The sequence below is a fragment of the Microcaecilia unicolor genome, chromosome 8 (assembly GCF_901765095.1).
Source record: "Microcaecilia unicolor chromosome 8, aMicUni1.1, whole genome shotgun sequence".
NCBI lineage: Eukaryota > Metazoa > Chordata > Amphibia > Gymnophiona > Siphonopidae > Microcaecilia > Microcaecilia unicolor.
The window spans coordinates 207,502,123-207,516,836 of record NC_044038.1 but is presented as its reverse complement, the minus strand read 5'-3'; the positions used below and the strand labels follow the sequence as shown (position 1 = coordinate 207,516,836).

Here is a 14,714-nt window from a genome sequence, read left to right as displayed (position 1 = left end):
TATTTCTAACAGTAGCTCCGCAAGTTCATTTTTTAGTTCTATTAATACTCTGGGATGAATACCATCAGGTCCCGGTGATTTACTACTCTTCAGCTTGCTGAACTGACCCATTACATCCTCCAAGGTTACAGAGAATTTGTTTAGTTTCTCCGACTCCCCCGCTTCAAATATTCTTTCCGGCACCGGTGTCCCCCCCAAATCCTCCTCGGTGAAGACCGAAGCAAAGAATTCATTTAATTTCTCCGCTACGGCTTTGTCCTCCTTGATCGCCCCTTTAACACCATTTTCGTCCAGCGGCCCAACCGACTCTTTGGCCGGTTTCCTGCTTTTAATGTATCTAAAAAAGTTTTTACTATGTATTTTTGCTTCCAACGCTAATTTCTTCTCAAAGTCCTTTTTTGCCCTCCTTATCTCCGCTTTGCATTTGGCTTGGCATTCCTTATGATCTATCCTGTTACTTTCAGTTGGTTCTCTTCTCCACTTTCTGAAGGATTGTTTTTTGGCTCTAATGATTTCCTTTATCTTACTGTTTAGCCACGCCGGCTGACGTTTAGTCTTTTTTCCCTTTTTTCTAATACGTGGAATATATTTGTCCTGAACCTCCAGGATGGTGTTTTTAAACAGCATCCACGCCTGATGCAAGTTTTTTACTCTGCGAGCTGCTCCTTTCAGTCTTTTTTTCACCATTTTTCTCATTTTGTCGTAATCACCTTTCTATAGTTAAACGCTAGCGTACTTGATTTCCTAGTTTCACTTCCTTCAATGCCAATATCAAAACCGATCATATTATGATCACTGTTATCAAGCGGCCCTCGTATCGTTACCCCCCTGCACTAGATCATGAGCACCACTAAGGACTAAGTCTAGTATTTTTCCTTCTCTTGTCGGCTCCTGAACTAGCTGTTCCATGAAGCTGTCCTTGATTTCATCAAGAAATCTTATGTCCCTTACGTGTACAGATGTTACATTAACCCAGTCTATATGCGGGTAATTGAAATCCCCCATTATTATTGTGTTGCCCAGTTTGTTTGCGTCCCTGATTTCCTTTAACATTTCCGCATCCGTCTGTTCGTCCTGGCCAGGCGGACGGTAGTACACTCCTATCACTATCCTTTTCCCCTTTGCACATGGAATTTCAATCCACAGTGATTCCAAGGAGTGTTTTGCTTCCTGCAGAATTTTCAATCTATTTGATTCAAGGCTCTCGTTAATATACAATGCTACCCCTCCACCAATCCGATTCACCCTATCACTACGATATAATTTGTACCCCGGTATGACAGGCATCTTCAAAGAGGAAGGTTTTAAGGTCAGTTTAAAATTTTTGTGAAGAGGTAAGTTGGAGGGGTAAGGCATTCCAGATGGTGGGGCCAGCAATGGAAAAGATAGGTGGTATCATATCTGATGTGTCAAAAAGAGGGAATGAGTACAAAATGTTGTTGGGATTTCTGCAGGGAGCAGGCTGCTTGCGGAATCTCTTTTGTACACTGCGTCTGGAGTGGAACCTTAATTTAGTTCTTTAGGCTCTACAGAAGCCTCCTTATGAGCCACTCTGGAAGGCCTCCTTGAAAGATCTTACACTAAAGACAGCATTCTTGGTGTCTGTTGCATCGGCTCATAGGGTTTTGGAGATTGACTCTCTCTTGTTGGGATCTCTTTCTCCGGTTTTTGGAGGCAGGGTCTCCTTTGCACGGTTCCTTCCTGTCTTCCAAAAGTAGTATCAGCATCTCATCTCAGCCAATCTGTAGAGCTTGCATCCTTTCACAGAGAGGACAAGGAGGCTCAGTATTTCTTGAAGCTTCTCAATATACATAGAATCTTCATTTAGATATTTGGAAGTCAAGAATGAGTTATGAATTGAGACAGACACTTTGTGCTTTTTGGTAAACAAAGGCTTGGTCTCATGGCTTCCAAGCCCACAATTGCTAGATGGCTAGAGACTATCAGCTTATTTGCTTGAAAGGGAGCAGGCTCCTCGGACCTTGCAGGCTCATTCTAAGAGGTGTACAGTGACATCCTGGGTGGAGACTACTTTACTGTCTCCGGTGGATATTTGCAAAGGCAGCGATATAGTCGATGCTGCTTACCTTTGCCAAGCACTACAGCATGGCTGTTGTGGTGTGCTCGGAAGCCAGTTTTGTGGCAGCGGTGCCAGGATTCCACCTACTCCCACAGGTTCTGGAATAATGGGAAGCTACATATTGGAAGGTGAAATTAGGTCTTACGTGATAATTTTCTTTCCATTAGTCCTTCCCATTATTCCACAGGCCCATCTTAGGTTTCTGAGATGTTTAGTCATTGTGAAGTAATGGGTCAAGTAACGACTCACCTTGCATGGTGCTTCCCGCATATCTGTTGTTCTCTATAAGTGTTTCAGAGATGGGAGATATCCGCATGTTTCCTTGTCTGGTTAGTGTTAGATTAGCTAGTTGTTGAAGGTTGTTGTGTTTATTCTCAGTTATCCTTACTGCTTGCCTACGGAAATACTGAGGAGCTGGACTGGATGCTAAGAGTGATATGTCTCAGCTCAGTTTTCAGTTCTCTATCTCCACCTGCTGGTTGATGGATACATATCTCACAGGTTCTGGAATAGTGGGAAGGACTAATGGAAAGAAAATAATCAGGTAATACTAATTTTTCCTTAGTACAATAGCGTTACACAGTGTTGGATAAAAGCTGAGGCCGACATGAGAGCAGCATTCCTTTCATGTACCACCAATTAATGCTTCAACTTGCTGTGTAATCCATGCATGGACTTTACCCTGAATTCCACCCCACAATTTTGGGGCAATTTTTAGAGAGCTGGTCTTGTTGAGAAACAACTTTACATGTAGGAAATCTTTGAAAATTATCCTTCAGGCCAGGAGTTCTCAACACAGTCCTCAGGTCACACCAAGCCAGTCTGGTTTTCAGGATTTCCACAATTAATATGCATGTGATAAACTTAAATACACTGCCTCCATTGTATATAAGTCTGTCTCATGCATATTTGACTATCAGAAAGCCTATTCTGAATGCCTGACTTGCTTGATGTACCCTGAGGTCTGGGTTGAGAACCCCTGCTGTAGACTAATGTGAGGAATACAGCTGAAGATGGTGGCATCTTAAACAATATAGTGACAACCCCTCTCCCATATCTTTTCAAGAAAGCTGCTAGCATTGCCAGTATCAGAAGCAATTGCTTGACTACTATCTCCACTGAGGGTGAGTCTTATGTCGAAAGAGAGCTTGTTGCATAGACATCTGCCATAAAGTGTTTAGCATTACCTCTGCTGAGGCAGGTAACCACTGACAAAAATGACCTGCAGATTAGCTATCTCGTAGCTATATTTTTTCTGGACAGGAGCTTCATGCCACAGAATCTGTCAGCTTACCTAGCCCTCCAGCTAGGGAAGCTTATGCCTGCAATGGCTAATTCTTCCAGAGCAGTGTTAAAATGCACAAGAAGGCAGAACATGTCACTAAAGCCTTTGCAGCCTGTATATAGTACATAAGTGGAAGGCAGTAATTGCCAGCCAGTCAGGCTGGTGCTTCACACTTGTGTTATGGGTTCCTGCATATCTGAGGAATACTGTAGTTTTCTGATAGGGAATAGGACTTCTCATAGCTGAAAATTACAATGAAAAATGCATGTTTATTTTGCTTAACAAAAAAAAAAAAACCTCTTGTCTTCCTAGTAGGTAACTAGAATCCAAGGTCATAAGATAAGAGAGTGTGTTAAAATGGACCAGAGCTAACAAGTATATCATTGCTTGGATACGGTTTGTGCAAATAGTTGATGGAACCCAACAGTCTGTGTAGCACAAGACCCATTTTTAAATCCAAGCATAAACTTTAGTGCACATTTTAATTCATCTTAGTGCAAAACTTCCAATTTAATATTAATTACATACTAGTTTGTCATTGGTTATTTGAAAAGGGAAGGCAACACCACCCCCTCACCATTCAAGCACAAAAGCCTTGAGGATCCTTTATAGGGATCACCTCGAGAGAGCAGTTGCTGGGGTTTTGGAGTTTCTTAGGTGTTCATGATTAGGGATCGCCAGGAAAACAGAAGTATGATGCAGAAATAATTTCTGATTTTCTTTGGTTTAAGATAGTGAAAAACAAAAGAAAACATGGTTGTATGTATATAAATATCACGGTACTGTTTACAATGCTGTGTTTGTTCCCATGGTTTTATGACTATTTTCAGTTTGTGCTATGTTTTACTGATATTGAAACAATTTCAGTGGAGTACAAGCTGCTGCCCAAAAAATTTGGTCTTGATTGAGACCTTTCACTTAGGCAGATGATCCTGTATAGGGGCTAGCAAGGTGTTTGACTGCCCAGGTATGGCCTCCTAATAACCTCTTAATGCCTGACCGTTTGTGCTGCTTTCAAAGCATGAATGGTTATGTGAATTTATAAAGATAATGTGAAAGTTTTCTGGAGCCAAAGGAGGGTCACTGAATCAGTCCTTAAAAAAAAAAAAAGGCACTCTGGTTTCCTTATTTTTCATGTTCGTCTCTGGTCCACTTGATCATAGTCTCAGGTGATCGGTATAAGAAGATGAGTTTGGCAAACAGCTGTTCTTCAAGGTCCAGGTCGCCAGTCTCTCGTACCAGGAATATGTCTGTACAGAGTTTCAAAATGCGATCCACATTGGGTAACTCTTCAAACATTATGGAGCGAGCAATGCCATTGAAGAACTCCCGAATAAATTTTCCAATCACCAAGACCACAGACATGTACAGACCCACAATGCTACAAAGGCAAGAAGAGAGAAAGTAAATTGATTTGCATGGCGTCGACATCATTTTGGGCATTATCACAACACCGAAATGTAAGCATTTAAAGAATGTTGACAACCCCCCCCCCCTCCCGCCCCACCCAAGTTGCTTTTAACTCACTCAATTTGTGGTTCTGTTTTTTTGTGCTGCTCTCAAGAGTAATTAAAAATGACTATGGATACATTATGTTTGTGATGAATTACAAATTGATTTATGCAGTAAGGACTTGACCTAATATGGTGGCTCATACAACATAATCAGCCAAGAAATTAATATAGGAGATACTGGTGCTTCGGAATGGAATGCTTACCCGTATCCAGCAAGAAATCCCAGGCTCTGAGGGCTGGCTTTATCATTGAAAATAACAAGTTCCATGTTTTTCCTGCAGCCTTTACTGGAACAGCCAGGAATCCACTCTTGAATAATCCACCACTCATTTACCAGGTTGGAAGAGGAATTCACATCCAATTTCTGCAGGTTTATCGTTATGTTTCTGTAAAATGCATATTTTTCCAAGTCCTCTGCCTTCTCAGTACGGGCTTCCATATATAACAAAAGAATTAAATTAGGTTCAAATAAAATCTTGTTTTTTTCATTTGTTTTTCTTTCCTCATATGGCATGCCTACAGCTTTACTGTCAAGAACAGTATCTCCTGTTCACCATCATATTCCCCATGTACTAAAGTTTTGCATTGGGTAATACACTCTGTATAAAAAAAAGATATCCAGTGCTGAAAATTAATGTAATTACTGTAATATAAAGTCATAATGACGGAACAAACATAAGTTAATTACTCGGAAAAGGAGATTTGCAGAGCTATGCTAGGGATTGCTGGGGAAGCCAATGCCTGAATTGGTGATGGGAATTCTCACCAGAACAGGAGTTCACATTCCCAAATAACAAGTTCCATTGCTATCTCCTACCATCTATTTTAGTTTGAAGCTAAGATGAGAAAAATAACAGTGGCCCTGGTTTCCAGAAACTATTAACTTCTGTTTCGTAGATGGACAGAAAAAAAAAAAGCTGAAGATACCAAGGGTTGGACTGGGATTATGTCTACCAGTGTCATCACCAATGTCACTTACGAACTTGTAGACGATGTGCTGTTTTAGACTCAGGACCATTAGATGACCTCAGATATTTTGGCAATATATCTGGCAACATGCTGGAAGGAAAATGGAGGGCAAATCGGTTTAGTTTTTAAACACTGAAGTGTTGTATTAACATTTACAAAAAAAATTTGGACACGCTACATTCAAATGTATTCTTTTTTTCTTCAGCTCCTCTTAGACACTTTAACCCAATATTTATGAATTTGGAGCATGACTTTGGGTATGGGTGTTTGGCGCTGCTGTTTTTGCACCCATGACTTTGGGCACCCATACGGATAGCTTTTAAGATGTGTTCCCCCCCCCCCCTTCCCCACACTCACTGGGATCCGAGCTGGGCTGTCCGGGCCACAGAGACATGGGTGCTGGGGGCAGGGGTGGTCCTCAGAGCATAAGGGAGAGCATAGCTGTCCCAGGAGATGCCTGTGATAAAAAGATGAAACAGGCAGCATCTTCCCTCACATGCACTGCCTGAAGCAGCTATGATCTGTTATGCTCTGAGGACTGCTGCTGCAAGAGATTATAGTTGCCCTAGGCATGACCTGTGAGGGAGAATGCTATCTGTTCCTTTTTCTCTCACAGGCACCTCCTGGGGCAGCTAGGCTCTCCATTATGTTCCAAGGACCGGACAACCCCCTGTTCAGATCCCAGTGAGTGCAGGGGAGACTTTTAGATACTTCCCGTTTGGGTGCCCAGAAGTCAGATGTCAATGTGTATAGGTACACAAGAGGTGACACCTATACTGTGGTACCTATTCCCTTGTACCCAAATTCTGGTGCCCAAAAGCCCTGTTTCATCAAAACTATTAACCTTGCTTAGAAAGTAGTTTTGTAAAGAAAACATTCTCTTCACTAGCCAGAGCCTTAAAAGGACCAAAGAGAACAATAGGACCTTGGGCTAACAAGTGATAGCTTTCAGTAGTTTGTTCAGTGGACAGATGCAAATGTTTCTAATTAAAATCATATGGATGAGAGTAAATGGCCAGAATGTGTGGGCCAATTCATTGCATTCTACTATGTTACTGTATCACTAATCATTTTGAGAAGAATCTAAATTAACTTCTGCCTCAAGGAACACAATACTCTGAACTAGTAATGAGCTGAAGCTAATGAACACACTTAATATGTGCACCTAGGCATAACCATGCTGCAGTGTGATTGTGACCAAGATTAAAGCTGTAACCTACATTGGTGTATTTCTTTGTCCTTTAATCATCTGAACAATCTGATCTCTTAATGCCTTATCTTCATAGCACACTGTGTATTTTCCAGAGGCTTCAACGGCCTTTATGACTGAAGCATTTCTGAAATAAATTGGAAACAATTATTTGCAACACGAAAGATGCCTTGGATTAGAGGTTCGGCCATAACTCCTCAACAAGAGCTGTAGTGGGCCAGTTCAGTGCCAGAGCTGCATCTACATTGACTTCAGAAATGTCCCAGGGGAGGAAGCAAACCTACCACTCGATCAATACATACAAACAGCAGAACAACACAACAAATAAGTTATGTCTTTTCTGTAATTGTATTTGAGATCTTACAAAATAAATTCTGTCAAGTCTGGACTCGTATTTTTTAATTGCTCAAACAAAATAGACCCAACTTGGTAACCCTGTGTGTCAGAGCAAATGATAAAATAATACTGCTGGAATAAAATTAGCTGAACCATGGTGATGGTGGAGGGTTATTACCTGAGAATATTCCAGTAAATGTCAAAATAGATTTGACTGGCTTTGGAGAGTTCTTCTATCATAGCCTCACGACTAGCTGGACTGATGCTCCACAGCAAACTGGCATTGCTCTTGATTTTTGCAGTGATGATATCCTCTGGCATATAGTTTACTATAAACTGCATGGCAGACTGGAGAGACAAGGAATATTTTGCTTTTTAGTGAGGAACAGACATCAAAAACAAGGTGTATAGTACTAGTAAAGAGGCAGCTACAGCCTTCACTTTTAAAATCGCCTTTTAAATGTGTCAGGATTAGGCCAGGGCTTTCCAAGATTGGTGGCCACTGTTTGAAACAGCCTTGATGGACCTTTGTTCTGTCCCAGTACAGCAATGCACATGTGCTTAGGAATATGTATGAGACCAATGTATGCAAATTTTTCTCATGCATACTGGTTGCAGGATCAGTGGGACACTTTTGGGAAGCTCTATCCTAAACAGTGTCAGTGCAGTCTGGCTTTAACTTTGAAAATGTGATTTTCAGTAACATTTTACCATATTCATTTGGTTATGCATATTTACAAACTTTGAGTGAGATATGCATTCATGCCACAGTGCTTTTGTGGGAACCGATGACACAATGGCCCAGTCCTGATTTTGAGGTAATCTTTTAGAAATATACTGAACATAGAAAACAGAAAATAAAGACTCCATCGGTATTTTTATTTTTAAGATTAATCAATACAAATATTTAAACTTCTACATGTCTAGGATTTTTGTCCCTCTGGAGCAACATGCCCTCTACTGGTGCACTGATTGGATATATATATTTTTTTTTGTTACATTTGTACCCTGAGCTTTCCCATTCATGGCAGGCTCAATGTGGCTTACATGGGGCAATGGAGGGTTAAGTGACTTGCCCAGAGTCACAAGGAGCTGCCTGTGCCTGAAGTGGGAATCAAACTCAGTTCCTCAGGACCAAAGTCCACCACCCTAACCACTAGGCCACTCCTCCACTGTTGCTACTATTTGAGATTCTACATGGAATGTTGCTATTCCACTAGCAACATTCCATGTAGAAGTCGGCCCTTGCAGATCACCAATGTGGCCGCGCAGGCTTCTACATGGAATGTTGCTAGTGGAATAGCAACATTCCATGTAGAATCTCCAATAATATCTATTTTATTTTTGTTACATTTGTACCCCGCGCTTTCCCACTCATGGCAGGCTCAATGCAGCTTACATAGGGCAATGGAGGGTTAAGTGACTTGCCCAGAGTCACAAGGAGCTGCCTGTGCCTGAAGTGGGAATCAAACTCAGTTCCCCAGGACCAAAGTCCACCACTCTAACCACTAGGCCACTCCTTTCATCTTTCCAGCTCACCTCCTAGCAAAAAAAAATCTTGAAGCCCAATTCCCCCAAAACAGTGCAAGCTGTACACAGAGGCAGGGTTAAAAGGCTTTTGCCTGTTCTTCTTGCTTTAAACATTTATGATAAATGTTATTATAAGGTTGTAGGAGTGATGTGCTTCTCCTTTTGGTCTGATTGGATAGCTTTGGATTTTGCACTTGCTACTTAGAATTCACATCAGACATCCTGCAAAGATTAATAAGAAACCAATATTTCATCTGAACTTACTGGGTGAAGAGCATATTGATAAGTCATTTGATCATAGTCTTCTTGAGAGAAGGGGATAAGATTTTGTTGTTGGGCACTCATAGTGAACAATGGCTGCAAGGGAAACAGAAGGAGAGGGAAGCACTGAGGTTTCTGGAAAACTTTGAGAAGCATCTACACAAATCTGTTTCCATAAAAACAAACGCAATTGGTTAAGTATTCCAAAATATGGTTCCTGATCACTAGTGGCTCCCACCTTCCTTACTCATAAGCAATGGCAGCCGTTACTCCTAGAGAAATTTAGCAGAGCAAAACTGAACCATTCTACAAAATAATTACCTCATAACCACTGATGCTAATTTTAACAGAGACATCTAAAGGCTGATTGGTTACTCCTGCCACTGATTTAACCAATGACATAAAAAGAAGTGGAAACCAGACAATGCAGATGAGCGCAAAGATGATGACACCACCTCGTCCATACTTCACGATCTTCTTTTTCTTCTGTCCTGCAGGTTCTGGATATTTCTGCAATGTTAATAATTATTGTCACAAAATAGGATGAATTAGCAAATGAGCAATAGCATCAAGCTTCAACCCAGACCCATGTCCATTTGCATGTGTTTCTTATATATATACATAATTCAATTATCTTAAAAAAAATATAAAATTCTATCAAGCTTGACATCCAGGGGAGCCCAGTTTGAATCCCACTACTGCTCCTTGTGATCTTGGGCAAGTCAACTCTCCATTACCTTGGGTACAAAAATTATTTTAGAAGCCCTCCAAACACAGGGAAATACCTAATGTACCTGAATGTAACTCACCTTGACCTACTACTGAAAAAAGGTGTGAGTGAAATCCAAATAATAATAAGTAATGAAATGGAAGTATATCTTACTTTCACTCACTTCATGCTTGCATCAGAAGGGGATGAGCATTCTGGCTGCAACTCTTAAGGAGCTGCCTTAGGAAATATTGATGAGGAAATAAGATAGACCGGGGGGATGTGATTGTTTAGATAAGGGAGAAAGGGATGTGGGTGGAGCGCTTGGAAATAGGCACTAAATGGGAACACAGCAATAAACAGATATTACAAGACTCTGGGAACTTCAGTTTGAATTGTAAAATTGCAAACAATCCGTGTAGATCCATCAGAGTGCTGTACAACAACTTAACAGTATGACAAAGTATCATGGGCTTTTTTAAACACATCTACAAGTGGCGTAGCAAGACATGCTAATTTGGGTGGGCCTGAGCCCAAAGTGGGTGGGCACACACTATTTTGCTGCCCCCCCCCCTTTGTGATCCCAAACTCAGTCAATAACTGAGTTGGTAGGGATCCCCCAAGCCCCAGCAGCTGTAGAAGTCCTGCTCTGGCAGCCCAGAATGCTCCCAAATTCGTTGCAGCCAGTGGCACACTCTATAGGCCACTGCTAAGCCAGCTTTCCTCCCTCCTGTGCATGTGCAAAAAATGAACATGCACAGGAGAAGGGTGAGCTGGTGCAGCAGGGGCCCATAGAAAGTGTCACTGGCTGCAGTGAGTATGGGAGCATTCTGGGTCTCTGGAGTGGAACCTCTTCAGCTGGAAGAGCTTGGGGATCCCTGCCAGCCTTAGCAAGAGTACCACAATTTGGGTGGGCCTGAGCCTACAAGTCAGTTTGCTCTCATCCAAGTGAGCTGATTCAGGGCCACCGAGATACTGGGCTGGGCCCGGGGCAAGGCTGTCCCTGGGGCCCTACCACCGCCCCCCTCCGTCCACCACCGGGCCGGGCCCCCATGAATTCATATCATAGCGCCTCACCTCGACCTTGCTTCGTGTGAAAGAAGCGCAGCAGCGGCAGTCTGCAGATCGCTTCCCTTCGGGCCTTCCCTCCCTGTGTCCCGCCCTTGCGCAAGTTACGTCAGATGAGGGCGGGACACAGGGAGGGATGGCCCGAAGGGAGGTGATCTGCAGATTGCCGCTGCTGCGCTTCTTTCACATGGAGCGAGGTCGAGGTGAGGCGCTATGGTTTGAATTCAGGGGGGCCCAGCCTGGTGGTGGATTGAGGGGGGCGGGGGTGGAGGGGACTGCTGCGCCGGGCCCCCCTTGGAGGCCCGGGAAATTTTGTCCCCCATGCCCCCCCTCTCGGGGGCCCTGAGCTGATTTACGAAGCTATGTTTGCCTCTCACTTTGTTCCACTTTTAGATCCCAGAAAAGACTTCAGGGAAAATTCTATAAAGGTTGTCCAAACTTGGGCACCAAACTGCAGGGTGCTGCGTACAAATTTTGTAAGAGCATCTGGGCATCCAGACTCTATTATAGAATAGGGCATAAGTTGGCATTTGCATGCCAACATTTAGATGCTAACATGCCATGTAAAAGGCAGGTGTAAATGTCAGCGTGTAGATGTTTATTTATTTATTAGGATTTGTTTACCATCTCTTATGAAGGAATCCACTCAAGGCGCTGTACAACAAGAATGTCAAACATGAGCAATAGACAATTACAGCGGTAAAAATATTCAAACAATACAAAGTATGGCTTGGAGGGGCATAATCGAACGGGGAAGACCATCTATAAGGGCGCCCATCTCTAAGGACGTCCTGGGAAAGGGGCGGGGAAACCGCTATTATCGAAACAAGATGGGCGTCCATCTTTCATTTCGATAATACGGTCGAGGACGCCCAAATCTCAACATTTAGGTCGACCCAAGAGATGGTCGACCTTAGAGATGGTCGTCCCCGGTTTTCGGCAATAATGGAAACCGAGGACGCCCACCTCAAAAATCCAAGGCATTTGGTCATGGGAGGAGCCAGCATTCATAGTGCACTGGTCCCCCTCACATGCCAGGACACCAACCAGGCACCCTAGGGGGCACTGCAGTAGACTTCACAAATTGCTCCCAGGTGCATAGCTCCCTTACCCTCGGTGCTGAGCCCCCAAAACCCACTCCCCACAACTGTACACCACTACCATATCCCTAAGGGGTGAAGGGGGGCACCTACATGTGGGTACAGTGGGTTTCAGGTGGGTTTTGAAGGGCTCACATTTACCACCACAAGTGTAATAGGTAAAGGGGGATGGGCCTGGGTCTGCCTGCCTGAAGTGCACTGCACCCACTAAAACTGCTCCAGGGACCTGCATACTGCTGTCATGGAGCTGGGTATGACATTTGAGGTTGGCATAGAGGCTGGCAAAAAAATTAAAAAAAAATTTTTTAGGGTGGGAGGGGGTTGGTGACCACTGGGGGAGTAAGGGGAGGTCATCCCCAATTCCCTCCGGTGGTCATCTGGTCACTTTGGGCACCTTTTTGAGGCTTGGTTGTGAAAAAAAATGGACCAAGTAAAGTCGACCAAATGCTCGTCAGGGACGCCCTTCTTTTTTCCATTATCGGTCAAGGATGCCCATGTGTTAGGCATGCCCCAGTCCCGCCTTTGCTAGGCCTCCGACATGCCCCCATGAACTTTGGTCGTCCCCGCGACAGACTGCAGTTGAGGACACCCAAAACTGGCTTTCGATTATGCCGATTTGGGCGACCCTGAGAGAAGGACGCCCATCTTCCGATTTGTGTCGGAAGATGAGCGCCCTTCTCTTTCGAAAATGCCCCTGATAGTATACTGCTTACAATATCAACACAATAAAACATTTTAATAGCATAGGGTGTAAGCAAATATGGAACATATAGATAAGATAGAGTAATAGGTATAAGAAAATAAGAGGTTAATTTCAAGAAAGTTGCACATGAGGTCAGAAAGGTACTTGAATATTATTTTAGCTATGGTAGGAAAGGATAAACATGTCCTGCTGCAGTATGTGCAGCCAATGTCACTCGTCACTTTGTGTGTGTGTGACTAGCAAGTGTTACACATCGGTGTGGGACCTGCCCATGTCCTGCCCATGCTCTGCCCATATGCCCCTTTACAGTTTGTAGAATACTGCCTAACGTCCAACTGGCACTTACATATGTGAATGTAACATTTATGAGCATATTGTATAGTCGTAGCACACAAATGGTCCTTACATTTAAGCACTAAGCTTATAGAATGAGGTGGTTCCAGTGTATAAATCCTGCTGGCTTGCAGGGAAAATATTCACAAAAAACGTATTCATTTTCATCCTACATGTGCAATCCATCCTGAGGTCCTAAGTAACTATATCAAAGCTGTATTGTGAAACCGGGATCCCTCACCTTTTCCGATTCCCTTAAGCACTTCATGATGAAAATATTAGCATAAATGTCCTCCACACAGATCCAGCTGGAGAGACTTAGGGTGGTGTCGGTCCATACCCAGTCCATTACTGCTCTTAGCTCAGTTAAGAATGGGACAAATCTAAACCTGCAAATATAAGCGGAGAAAACCATGTTTCCATGTTCAAAAGAATCTAATTCTTAGATGATGGAATCCTTTTAGAACTCCAAAGGGTCATGGATTTGATACAGAAGCACATAAGTATTGCCACACTGGGAAAGACCAAGGGTCCATCAAGCCCAGCATCCTGCCTTTCTGTAGTACAACCAAAGCAGTTTACATGAATTATAAGCAGGTGCTTTCTCTGTCCCTAGTTGGGGATAGTTTGTGTATTGGACTATTTCTAGTTTTCCAATGCTTTTCATTTTGGCAAGGAACGTGATGCCCAGTTTTGATTGTAAACAGGACTGGGTTTTATTCTTTCTCCTTCTCACACACCGGGGCCACAAATGTTTATTGAGAATAAATTAGAGACTATACAGACAATATGTGGTGGCAGCCAAAAAAGCAAACAGAATGCTAGGAATTATTAGGAAAGGGATAGTAAATAAGACAAGGAATATTATAATGCCTTTGTATCACTCCATGGTGCAACCTCACCTTGAGTATTATGTGCAATTCTGGTTGCCACATCTCAAAAAAAGATATAGCAGAATTAGAAAAAGTTCAAAGAAGGGCAACCAAACTGATTTAGGGGATGGAATTCTTCTCATTTGAGGAAAGGCTTCAGAGGTTAGGGCTATTCAGCTTGGAGAAGAGATAGCCGAGGGGGAGGATACAATAGAGGTCTACAAAATACTTAGTGTTGTAGAACGGGTAAAACTAAGTAAATTGATTTAGTACTCTTTCAAAAGTACAAAGACTAGAGAACACTCCATGAAGTACATAATAACTTTTAAAACAAATAGGGGAGAAAACTATTTTTCACTCATTGAATAGTCAATCTCTGGGACTCATTGCCGGAGGATGTGGTGACAGCAGTTAGGTTGTCTGGGTTTTAAACAGGTTTGGACAGGTTCCTGGAAGAAAAGTTCATAATCCGCTATTAAGGTAGACATGGGGAAAGCCATTACTTATCCCTGGGATCAGTAGCACGGAATCTTGTTACTCTTTGGGATTCTGCCAGGTACTAGATTGGCCAATGTTGGAAGCAGGATACTAGGCTAGATGGACCCAGTATGGCTGTTCTTATGTTCTCATCTGTTGGTGGAACACTGTTCTGCTGAAGTTACAAAACATTCTGACAGAATATTTCATATTTTTCTCAATAAAGGGCAACTGTTTTCAAGTCAGACTCATCTTTCAATAGTTACA

At 42.8% G+C, this 14,714-nt stretch overlaps 1 protein-coding gene across 1 annotated transcript in view; it reads right to left on the bottom strand.

Moving 5' to 3' along the window:
* Nucleotides 1-4,442: 4,442 nt before the first annotated feature.
* Nucleotides 4,443-14,714, bottom strand: part of LOC115476883 (piezo-type mechanosensitive ion channel component 2-like) — a 157,690-nt gene continuing 147,418 nt past the window's right edge. The window contains exons 45-52 of the mRNA XM_030213456.1: nucleotides 13,340-13,487; nucleotides 9,507-9,695; nucleotides 9,189-9,281; nucleotides 7,573-7,742; nucleotides 7,069-7,185; nucleotides 5,859-5,938; nucleotides 5,083-5,425; nucleotides 4,443-4,746 (exon numbers count right to left, since the gene is read on the bottom strand). Of these exons, the coding sequence (XP_030069316.1) occupies nucleotides 4,491-4,746; nucleotides 5,083-5,425; nucleotides 5,859-5,938; nucleotides 7,069-7,185; nucleotides 7,573-7,742; nucleotides 9,189-9,281; nucleotides 9,507-9,695; nucleotides 13,340-13,487 (1,396 nt within the window). The 3' untranslated portion in view covers nucleotides 4,443-4,490. The remainder of the gene's footprint in view (nucleotides 4,747-5,082; nucleotides 5,426-5,858; nucleotides 5,939-7,068; nucleotides 7,186-7,572; nucleotides 7,743-9,188; nucleotides 9,282-9,506; nucleotides 9,696-13,339; nucleotides 13,488-14,714) is intronic.